Below are 12,449 nucleotides of genomic sequence, written 5' to 3'. Positions count from 1 at the left end.
TGTGTCTGCTCGGCCACGGAAACCCATTTCATGAAGCTCCCGACAAACAGCTTTTGTGCTGACGTTGCTTCCAGAGGCAGTTTGGAACTCGGTAGTGAGTGATGCAACCGAGGACAGACAATTTTACTTGCTTCAGCACTCGCCGTTCCCATTCAGTGAGATTGTGTGGCCTACCACTTCACGGCATAGCCATTGTTGCTACGTTTCCACTTCAAAATAACAGCACTTACAGTTGAATGGTGCAGCTCTAGCTGACTTGTTGGAAAGGTGGCATCCAATGACGGTGCCACGTTGAAAGTCGCTGAGCTCTTCAGTAAGGCCATTCTACTGCCAATATTTGTCTATGGAGATAGCATGGCTGTGTGCTCAATTTTATACACTAGTCAGCAATGGGTGTTGCTGAAATAGCCGAATCCACTAATTTGAAGGGGTGTCCACATACTTTTGTATATACACTACCATATACACTACCAAAAGTTTGGAGTCACTTAGAAATGTCCTTGTTTTTGAAAGAAAAGCAAACTTTTTGTCCATTAAAATAACATAAAATTGATCAGAAATACAGTGTAGACATTGATAATGTTGTAAATGACTGTTGTAGCTGGAAACGGCTGATTTTTAATGGATTCTCTACATAGGCGTACAGAGGCCCATTGTCAGCAACCATCACTCCTGTGTCCCAATGGCACGTTGTGTTAGCTAATCCAAGTTTATCATTTTAAAAGGCTAAATGATCGTTAGAAAACCATTTTTACAGTTATGTTAGCACAGCTGAAAACTGTTGTGCTGATTAAAGAAGCAATAAAACTAGCCTTCTTTAGACTAGTTGAGTATCTGGAGCATCAGCATTTGTGGGTTCCGATTACAGGCTCCAAATGGCCAGAAACAAAGCACTTTCTTCTGAAACTCATCAGTCTATTCTTGTTATGAGAAATTAAGGCTATTCCATGTGAGAAATTGCCAAGAAACTGAAGATCTCGTACAACACTGTGTACTACTCCCTTCACAGAACAGCACAAACTGTCTCTAACCAGAATAGAAAGAGAAGTGGGAGGCCCCGGTGCACAACTGAGTAAGAGAACAAGTACATTAGAGTGTCTAGTTTGAGAAACAGACACCTCACAAGTCCTCAACTGGCAGCTTCATTAAATAGTACTCGCAAAACACCAGTCTCAACGTCAACAGTGAAGAGGCAACTCCGGGATGCTGTTCTTCTAGGCAGAGTTCCTCTTTCCAGTGTCTGTGTTCTTTTGCCCATCTTAATCTTTTCTTTTTATTGGCCAGTCTGAGATATGGCTTTTTCTTTGCGACTCTGCCAAGAAGGCCAGCATCCCGGAGTCACCTCTTCACTGTTGACGTTGAGACTGGTGTTTTGCAAGTACTATTTAATGAAGCTGCCAGTTGAGGACTTGTGAAAAACAGAGATTAAATGTATTTGGCTAAGGTGTATGTAAACTTCCGACTTCCTCTACAGATATTCCATAAAAAAGCAGCCGTTTCCAGCTACAATAGCCATTTACAACATTAACAATGTCTACACTGTATTTCTGATCAATTTGATGTTATTTTAATGGACAAAAATGTGTTTTTCTTTCCAAAACAAGGACATTTCTAAGTGATCCCAAACTTCTGAATGGTAGTGTATATTGTGCACTCCCTTTATCCATGCACTCCTTACAGCCTGCAGAGACATTCCTTATACCCCAGGACACTTCAACGGGTGAAAATATAGAACAAATAAGGACTCTGTGTTTGTATTGATCTGAGCATTTATTAACAGGACATAAACATTTATCATCGATTAATTCATTGCAGACACAAGGTGCTCCTTTTAACCTTATTTTCTCAGATAGTCACCCATTGAAGTGTCAGTGTTAGGAATGTTTTTTGGACATTTAAGTCTCTCACTTGAGCACTTAATTCCCTTTTTTGTTCAAGCTGGGCTGAAGCACGTTTGGGTACACGCTCTTTCTGTGAAGATGTTCGGGCTATCTATGTAATCATCTAGAGCAGGGCTCTCCAACCCTGTTCCTGAAGAGATACTGTCCTGTAAGTTTTTCGCTCCAACCCTTATCTAGCGCAGCTGATTCTAATAATTAGCTGGTTGATAAGCTGAATCAGCTGCGTTTCAACTGGGGTTGGATTGAAAACCTACAGGAGGGTAACTCTCCACGAACAGGGTTGGAGAGCCCAGATCTAGAGTATTTTGGTTGAACTCAAACAAAAATAATTAAGATATGTTTACTAAATACAATCTGTAAAATAGATTACTATACTGGTTGAACAATTAAGATTTGTCAAACTCAGAATGAAACCCCAGTTGTCAATAACAATACACCTGCCCTGTAGTGATCAGACCGTGTTCGGTCTCAGACAGTGTTATTGTGTTATTCTCACCTTTGCCCCTGAGGGTCCGGTCATGCCAGAAGGTCCATGTAATCCACGGATGCCCCTCTGACCCTGATCTCCCTGGGAGGGGTGGAGCACACAGAATTTACGTGACCCCCTCTTGGTGCTTACAGGTTAGTATGACAGAAGGGTAAGGATGTGAAACCTACCTTTTCGCCCTGGATGCCGATCCCTGCTGCACCCTCAGAACCTCTGAGGCCAGCGATACCAAACTCACCCTGGCAGAGGGGGCAGAAACAAACCCTTTCACATTGGCACATTCCCTTTTGTTGTGGTATACTGTATCTATAGATCTATATTGTATCTATAGAAGTGGTGTAAAGGTGAAATAACACACCTTCTGTCCAGGAGCCCCGTCCTCTCCTGGAAGACCAGGTAAGCCAGCCAGGCCATATGCACCAGGCTCACCCTGAAAAAGAAACAAATAGCTTTTTAAAATACTCAGTGGTCAGTTTATTAGGTATGCTCATCTAGTACGGTGTCGGACTACCTTTGCCTACAGAACATCCTGAATTGGTATCAAGGGATATAATGTGTGCTAGGAAAACATTCCCCACACCATCCTATACTGTTGACACTGGTCAGGATGGGGTCATGGACTCATGCTGCTTATTCCGAATCCTGACTATGCCAACAGCATGACGCAACAGGAACCGGGATTGGTCAGACCAGGCAATGTTTTTCCACTTCTGCTCACTGGAGTCGCTTCTTCATGTTTTTAGCTGATTGGAGTGGAACCTGCTGTGGTCGCAATAGACCATCCGTGACAAGGACCGATGAGTTGTGTGTTCTGAAATGTCGTTCTGCACACCACTGTTGTACTGCACCATTATTTGCCTGTTTGCCTGTTTTGACTCTTAGTTTGTAGGATTTTTGCCATTCTCCTTCGACCTCTCATCAATAAGCTGTTTTCACCCACAGGACTGCCAATGACTGGATGTTTTTTGTTTGTCACACCATTGACAGTAAACCGTAGACACTGTCACATGTGAAAAGCCCAGGAGGCTGGCCGTTTCTGAGATACTGGAACCGGCGCATCTGGCACTGACAAACATACCATGCTCAAAGACTGCATTGAAAAGACGGACGCAATCAGGCTACAGAAAGCGGATACAGTGGGCGAGGTCTTCAGCACTCCTCCCACAAGTCTCCAGAAAACTTCTGTTTTGGGACCTTTTCATTATAACGTTGGACGAAATACATTCATAGTGTGTGAGGAACGTGTTTGCTTGACTCATAAATTCTAGTCTTCTATCTAATACTTAGAAAAAATATTTCTTATTTGGCTAGAGTTATGCTAACCCGTTTTCTTGCTTGCTGGCAAGATACACAGGTTAGCTGGCTTGTTAGCTGCAGTAGTTAGCTACTGGCATCAATTTTTGTTATGTTATTTTCATATTTTCCCTATTCCACTGTTTGTAGAATGCATTCTGGCATTTGAATATAGTGCAGGAAAAGGGAATCCAGACACTGTGGACACGGTAGACACATTTAAACATAGGTGTACACGCATGATGCACTCGGAATTCCATGATCAGAACTTTATGACCAGAATATTAAAAGCAGCATGAACTGTCAAGTCTAGATATTGCCAAAGTTGCTTAGGTCACAAGTTTTTGCCCATTCTAATGTTCAGTCGGTGTACCTAATAAACTGTCTGCTGAGCGATCACCAGGCTAATTTGAGGAGGCATTTCTTTACTATTTGGAAGAGGGTGTATAAAGTATTTGTCTTACCTTTGGCCCTGGCTCACCAACACCTCTTTCCCCTGTAACTCCAAGCTCTCCTGGTAAACCTTGATCGCCCTGGAAGTAAGAAAATGGAAAGTAGCATTTGAAGAAATCCCTACAGTGACTGTACGTACATAACCCAACCAGAAGCCATGGATTACAGGCAAAATCCTCACTGAGCTAAAGGGTAGAGCTGCCGCTTTCAAGGAGCTGGACTCTAACCCGGAAGCTTATAAGAAATCCTGCTATGCCCCCGACAAACCATCAAATAGGCAAAGCATCAATACAAGACTAAGATTGAATCGTACTACTCTGGCTCCTACGCGTTTTGGATGTGGCAGGGCTTGCAAACTATTACAGACTAAAAGGGAAGCACAGCCGCGACCTGCCCAGTGACACAAGCTTAACAGGCGAGCTAAATTACTTTTATGCTCGCTTCGAGACAAGCAACGCTGAAACATGCATGAAAGCATCTGCTGTTCAGGATGACTGTGTGATCACACTCTCCGTAGCCGATGTGAGTAAGACCTTTAAACCGGTCAACCTTCACAAGACGGATTACCAGGATGTGTACTCTGAGTGTGCACTGACCAACTGGCAAGTGTCTTCACTGACATTTTCAACCGGTCCCTGACTGAGTCTGCAATGCTAACATGTTTCAAGCAGACCACCATAGTCCATGTGCCAAAGAACACTAAGGTAACCTGCCTAAATGACTACCGACTCATAGCACTCATGTCTGTAGCCATAAAGTGCTTTGAAAGGCTGGTCTGAGCTCACATCAACACCATTGTCCCAGAAAACCTAGACCCGCTTCAAATTGCTTACTGCCCCAACAGATCCACAGATGATGCAATCTCTATTGCACTCCACACTGCCCTTTCCCACCTGGACAAAAGGAACATCTATGTGAGAATGCTATTCATTTACTACAGCTCAGCGATCAACACCAGTGCCCTCAAAGCTCATCACTAAGCTAAGGACTCTGGGACTAAACACCTCCCTCTGCAATTGGATCCTGGACTTTCCGACGGGCCACCCCCAGGTGGTAAGGGTAGGTAACAACACATCTGCCAAGCTGAACCTCAACAGCCTATAGGAAGGAGGTCAGAGACCTGGCCGTGTGGTGCCAGGATAACAAACTCTCCCTGAATGTGATCAAGAGAAAAGACATGATTGTGGACTACAGGAAAAGGAGGACCGAGCACGCCCCCATTCTCATCTACGGGGCTGTTTTGGAACAGGTTGATAGCTTCAAGTTCCTTGGTGTCCACATCACCAACAAAATATCATGGTCCAAACACACCAAGACAGTCGTGAAGAGGGAATGACAAATCCTATTCTCCCTCAGGAGACTGAAAAGATTTGGCATGGGTCCTCAGATCCTCAAATGTTCTACAGCTGCACCATCAAGATCAATCTGACAGTTTGCATCACTGCCTGGTATGGCAACTGCTCGGCCTCCGACCACAAGGCACTACAGAGGGGAGTGCGTACGGCCCAGTACATCCCTGGGGCCAAGCTTCCTGCCATCCAGGACCTCTATACCAAGCGGTGTCAGAGAAAGGCCCTAAAAATTGTCAAAGACTCCAGCCACCCTAGTCATAGACTGTTCTCTCTGCTACCGCACGGCAAGCGGTACTGGAGTGCCAAGTCTAGGTCCAAAAGGCTTCTTAACAGCTTCTACCCCCAAGCCATAAGACTACTGAACAGCTTATCAAATGGCTACCCAGACTATTTGCATTCCCCCCCTCTTTTACACTGCTGCTACTCTCTGTTTATTATCTATGCATAGTCACTTTAAATCTACCTACATGTACATATTATCTCAATTACCTCAACTAACCTGTGCCCCTGCACATGGACTCTGTACCGGTACAGTATATAGCCTCGCTACTGTTATTTCACTGCCGTTCGTTAATTATTTGTTATTTACTCATTTATTTTTTAATTAACACTTATTTTTCTTAAAACTGCATTGTTTTTTAAGGGCTTGTAAGTAAGCATTTCACTGTAAGGTGGTTGTATTTGACAAATACAATTTGATTTGACATTATCTAGGCATAACACCAACCTTAGGTCCAGGTAAGCCCTCTCCTTGTGTCCCTCTGCCGCCAGGTGGACCCCTGGGACCCTCCACTCCCTGAGGAATAACAATCACAATCACGTGTGTGTGTGTGTGTGTGTGTGTGTGTGTGTGTGTGTGTGTGTGTGTGTGTGTGTGTGCGGTGGCGACTTGTCCCACCTGTTTTGAGCCCCACATTTTTACCCCTCCCTCCCGTTTTGCATGTTATCTTGGCATTAATACCTGTAACATATCGGTTTGCAAACAATATAACAAAAGAACAAATCATTGACTTAAAATAAAGCCGCATGCAAACATGGTCTCTTTTTTTGCTTTCTTGAGTTAAGAAAGTGTATGTTGGTAGCCGTTAGTAGCCCATGAGACTCACCCTAATAATTTGGTCAATTTTCCTCTCATTAATTTTGCCTACTGTTCTGACTTGGTGGTGCACATGTAGACTATAACCTGTTTTAGAGAAATGTAATCATCGAATATTGTAAGAGCTTTCATTGTCTGCTTAAATGTCCCCTTTATTTATCCAATGGTTTTGACTTGGTGTACAGGCACAACACCGTAAGAACGGCCCATGTTCTGAATTCAGTCACTGTACATTTCAAAAGTGCTGAACAAATAGTTATATTGACTACGTCCGTCCTAGCTCGCTCATTAATGTCTTAATCGAAATTACGATTTGCCTCTTATCCTCTGGTCGTTACTTATGTCATAGTTTGTACATCTCAATTGTCAGTAATAACCAGATTTGTTTAAGCAAGTCAGCCATATCAGCTAGATTTTTTTTAAAGGCAGAGTCAGAATGAACTGTGTCGCTGCCAGACAAGGCACTATTGATAGCCAGGTGTAGTAGTGGTAAGTTGTTGGGGCTGCTGTTGGGACTCTGCTGTTGGGACAGCTTTACGTAAGCCCTACCAGTTTGTGGGCACCGTTTGTCACGGTTATAGCGCAATTAATCTATTGTTTAGTGTTGTGCTGTGTAGTGCCTTTGCCGGCATGTATCCCTCAATTGTTTTGGCCCACCAAAATGTACATGCTAAAATCGCCACTGTTTGTATGTGATGTACATGCAAGTGTAGATTTACAGTTGAAGTCAGAAGTTTACATACACCTTAGCCAAATACATTTAAACTCCTGACATTTAATCCTAGTAAAAATTACCTGTCTTAGGTCAGTTAGGATCACCACTTTATTTTAAGAATGGGAAATGTCAGAATAATAGTAGAGAGAATTATTTATTTGAGCTTTTATTTCTTTCATCACATTCCCAGTGGGACAGAAGTTTACATACACTCAATTAGTATTTGGTAGCATTGCCTTTAAATTGTTTAACTTGAGTCAAACGTTTCAGGTAGCCTTCCACTAGCTTCCCACAATAAGTTGGGTGAATTTTGGCCCATTCCTCCTTACAGAACTGGTGTAACGGAGTCAGATATGCTCGCATACGATTTTTAGGTTCTGCCCACAAATGTTCTATAGGATTGAGGTTAGGGCTTTGTGATGGCCACTCTAATACCTTGACTTTGTTGTCCTTAAGCCATTTTGCTACAACTTTTGAAGTATGCTTGGGGTCATTGTCCATTTGGAAGACCCATTTGCAACCAAGCTTTAACTTACTGACTGATGTTTTGAGATGTTGCTTCAATATATCCACAATTTCCTTCATGATGCCATCTATTTTGTGAAGTGCACCAGTCCCTCCTGCAGCAAAGCACCCCCACAACATGATGCTGCCACCCCGGTGCTCCACGGTTGGGATGGTGTTCTTCAGCTTGCAAGCCTCCCCCTTTTACCTCCAAACATAACGATGGTCATTATGGCCAAACAGTTCTATCTTTGTTTTGTCAGACCAGAGGACATTGCTCCAAAAAGTACGATTTTTGTCTAGAAGTGCAGTTGCAAACCATAGTCTGGCTTTTTTTATTGCGGTTTTGGAGCAGTGGCTTCTTCCTTGCTGAGTGGCCTTTTAGGTTATGTCGATATAGGACTTGTTTTTCTGTGGATATAAATACTTTTGTACTGGTTTCCTCCAGCATCTTCACAAGGTCACAAGGTATGATGGCTGCATGGTCTCATGGTGTTTATACTTGCGTACTATTGTTTGTACAGATGAACGAGGTCCGCAATTGTTTTTTTCTGAAGTCTTGGCTGATTTCTTTTGATTTTCCCATGATGTCAAGCAAAGAGGCACTGAGTTTGAAGGTAGGCATTGAAATACATCCACAGTTACACCTCAAATTGACTCAAATGATGTAAATTAGCCTATCAGAAGCTTCTAAAGCCATGACATCATTTTCTGGAATTTTCCAAGCTGTTTAAAGGCACAGTGAACTTTGTGTATGTACATGTCTGACCCACTGGAATTGTGATACAGTGAATTATAAGTGAAATAATCTGTCTGTAAACAATTGTTGGAAAATTTACTTGTGTCATGCACAAACTAGATGTCCTAACCGACTTGCCAAAACTATAGTTTGTTCACAAGAAATTTGTGGAGTGGTTGAAAAACTAGTTTTAATGACTCCAACCTAAGTGCATGTAAACTTCAACTGTAAGTTACTTTTGTCACTCAACTTACCTTCTCCCCCTGGATGCCCGCTCCTGTAAGTCCAACAAGTCCTGGATGACCTGGAGGCCCGAACTCACCCTGAGATCAAACATAGAATCGGTTGAGGGTCAAGGTTGGTATTTAACCCTTTATGAGCATATTGGCCTATCCCACTAGGTACAGACTTCAATTTAACGTCTATTCCACTTTGGTTCAACGTCATTTTGTTGAAATGACATGGAAACAATGTTAATTCAACCAGTGTGTGCCCAATGGGATACAGTGCCTTGCAAAAGTATTCACCCCCCTTGGCGTTTTTCCTATTTTGTTTCATTACAACCTGTAATTTAAATGGATTTTTATTTGGATTTCATGGAATGGACATACACAAAATAGTCCAAATTGGTGAAGTGAAAAAAATAACTTATTTAAAAAAATTATTACAAAAAATAAAAACGGAAAAGTGGTGCGTGCATATGTATTCACCAACTTTGCTATGAAGCCCTTAAATAAGATCTGGTGTAACCGATTACCCTCAGATGTCCCATAATTAGTTAAATAAAGTTCACATGTGTGCAATCTAAGTGTGCAATCTAAGTGTCACATGATCTGTCACATGATCTCAGTATGTATATATGTAAATGTATACATACAGTATATTTTTACATTTACATATACATACACCTGTTCTGATTGGTCCCAGAGTCTGCAACACCACCAAGCAAGCGGCACTATGAAGACCAAGGAGCTCTCTAAACAGGTCAGGGACAAAGTTGTGGAGAAGTACAGATCAGGGTTGGGTTATAAATAAAATATCTGAAACTTTGAACATCCCACGGAGCACCATTTATTCCATTATTAAAAAATTGAAAGAATATGGCACCACAACAAACCTGCCAAGAGAGGGCCGCCCACCAAAACTCAGACCAGGCAAGGAGGGCATTCATCAGAGAGGCAACAAAGAGACCAAAGATGACCCCGAAGGAGCTGTAAAGCTCCACAGCGGAGATTGGAGTATCTGTCCATAGGACCATTTTAAACTGTACACTCCACAGTGCTGGGCTTTACAGAAGAGTGGCCAGACAAAAAGCCATTGCTTCTAGAAAATAATAAGCAAACACGTTTGGTGTTCTCCAAAAGGCATGTGGGAGAATCCCAAAACATATGGAAGGGCCTCCCGGGTGGTGCAGTGGTTAAGGGCGCTGTACTGCAGCGCCAGCTGTGCCATCAGAGTCCCTGGGTTTGCGCCCAGGCTCTGTCGTAACCGGCCGCGACCGGGAGGTCCGTGGGGCGACGCGCAATTGGCCTAGCCTAGCGGGTTAGGGAGGGATTGGTCGGTAGGGATCTCCTTGTCTCATCGCGCACTAGCGACTCCTGTGGTGGGCCGTGCGCGCTAGCCAAGGTTGCCAGGTGCACGGTGTAGCCTCCGACACATTGGTGCGGCTGGCTTCCAGGTTGGATGCGCGCTGTTTTAAGAAGCAGTACGGCTGGTTGGGTTGTGTATCGGAGGACGCATGACATTCAGCCTTCGTCTCTCCCGAGCCCGTACGGGAGTTGTAGCAATGAGACAAGATAGTAGCTACTACAACAATTGGATACCACGAAATTGGGGAGAAAAAGGGGTAAAATTCAAAAAAAAAAAAAAAAAAAAAAAAAAACGTATGGTCAGATGAGATTAAAATTGAGCTTTTTGGCCATCAAGGAAAATGTCTGGTGCAAACCCGACACCTCTTATCACCCCGAGAACACCATCCTCACAGTGAAGCATGGTGGTGGCAGCATCATGCTGTGGGGATGTTTTTCCATCGGCAGGGACTGGGAAACTGGTCAGAATTGAAGGAATGATGGATGGCGCTAAATACAGGGAAATTCTTGAGGGGAAACCTGCTTCAGTCTTCCAGAGATATGAGACTGCGACGGAGGTACACCTTTCAGCAGGACAATGACTCTAAGCATACTGCTAAAGCAACACTTCAGTGGTTTAAGAGGAAAAATGTAAATGTATTGGAATGGCCTAGTCAAAGCCCAGACCTCAATCTAATTGAGAATCTGTGGTATGACTTAAAGATTGCTGTACACCAGCGGAACTCATCCAACTTGAAGGAGCTGGAGCAGTTTTGCCTTGAAGAATGGGTCCCAGTGGCTAGATGTGCCAAGCTTATAGAGACATATCCCAAGAGACTTGCAGCTGTAATTGCTGAAAAAGGTGGCTCTACAAAGTATTGACTTTGTGGGGGGTGAATAGTTATGCACGCTCAGGTTCAGTTTTTTTGTCTTATTTCTTGCTTGTTTCACAATAAAAAATATTTTGTATCTTCAAAGTGGTAGGGTCGTTGTATAAATGAAATGATACAAACCCCACAAAAATAAATTGTAATTCCAGGTTGTAAGACAACAAAGTAGGAAAAATGCCAAGGGGGTTGAATATCTGCATGAGTGCCTTCCTGAAATGCGATGTGCAGTACATATCTTGTTTCTGACTCCAGAGGGCTAAATTCTGTAACCACCAATAAATGTGCTTGAAAACCTTTGCTTCTAACATCATAACATGGTTGTTTATTGAATCCTACAACAGGTGGTGCAAAAATAATACCACCTTCAACTTTGAACTTTTCCACAGTAACTAGAGATTTAACACCCTCCCAGCTGGCCCTTCTTTCTCAATGGAGCATTCCAAGGAGACACCTGCTGACTAGGACATTCAGGCTTGTTTATGCACTTCACTAGGTATTTTGTTGGGTAGACATGACATGTTTGTGTGGATGGCATTCATTACTGACGTATTCACAGCCCACCTTTTCTCCTTTGATTCCTGCACCCGTCTGTCCTCTCGGCCCCCTCGGTCCGTCCAGCCCCCGGTCTCCCTGCAAAACAAAGACAAGTCATCATCCTTCTCTCCCAGTCACACATCCAGCTCCCACTGGCTCACACATTCACAGAACTATCCTCATTGTTCTCAGTCAATAGCGTAGTAAGGACTGGGCGGGTTAAGTTAGCACCTGTCTCTGTCTTGTGAGTAGTATGACATGGTCCAATGTGAGTGTAGTTATGTTATTCCCAAATCTTTAATTCATGTTAGAATCTGTTTATGTTATCCCTCCGATGAGTGTTGCTTGCCCTTCTCAAACTAAACAGAAAATAATGAAATGCAGACACAGACAATAACATATTAGTTGTTGTGGGGGTTGGCCCATTCTATAGAACTGCCCTGACCCATTTTGGGGTGAGGTACTTTCCCATAAGTGCCAATGGGTCTGGCACAGTTCTGACAGATGTTTGGTTGCCTCAGGACATTTTCTGTGTTTACCCTCCTTTTTCAGGATCTGCCTACTACCAAATGTATGTGCATCAACCACTCAAACTCTCAACAGTGCCATTATGTAATTTGCTTTCAGGTTCTGACTTGAATTAGGAAAAAGTTTACTACACAGACATATGTGTTAATGCTCATGTCTCTAGATGTTATGATGACAATATAACTCAAATGAAACCCACGATGAACTCCAAGTGCTGTCATGTTTTCATGTGTTCCATTTTGTGCTTGCTTGCCATTCTTAAATCTCATGTAAATCCAGGCCCTCTCCATGTGTATGTAATGTTTGAACAGTCTACATATAAAATATTGTATACGGTGCATTCGGAATGTATTCAGACTCCTTGACTTTTTCCTAATTTTGTTATTTTA

General features: G+C 43.0%; 1 protein-coding gene across 1 annotated transcript in view; it reads right to left on the bottom strand.

The window, feature by feature from the left end:
• LOC139406021 (collagen alpha-1(XXVIII) chain-like) overlaps positions 1-12,449 on the bottom strand; it is a 40,064-nt gene that overhangs the window by 6,905 nt on the left and 20,710 nt on the right. Inside the window, exons 14-20 of the mRNA XM_071148484.1 lie at positions 11,560-11,628; positions 8,795-8,863; positions 6,214-6,282; positions 4,146-4,214; positions 2,747-2,818; positions 2,559-2,627; positions 2,398-2,469 (exon numbers count right to left, since the gene is read on the bottom strand). Of these exons, the coding sequence (XP_071004585.1) occupies positions 2,398-2,469; positions 2,559-2,627; positions 2,747-2,818; positions 4,146-4,214; positions 6,214-6,282; positions 8,795-8,863; positions 11,560-11,628 (489 nt within the window). The remainder of the gene's footprint in view (positions 1-2,397; positions 2,470-2,558; positions 2,628-2,746; positions 2,819-4,145; positions 4,215-6,213; positions 6,283-8,794; positions 8,864-11,559; positions 11,629-12,449) is intronic.

Source organism: Oncorhynchus clarkii, chromosome 3 (genome assembly GCF_045791955.1).
Source record: "Oncorhynchus clarkii lewisi isolate Uvic-CL-2024 chromosome 3, UVic_Ocla_1.0, whole genome shotgun sequence".
In the NCBI taxonomy this organism is placed as follows: Eukaryota; Metazoa; Chordata; class Actinopteri; order Salmoniformes; family Salmonidae; genus Oncorhynchus; species Oncorhynchus clarkii.
This window is presented reverse-complemented; position numbering and strand designations above follow the sequence as displayed.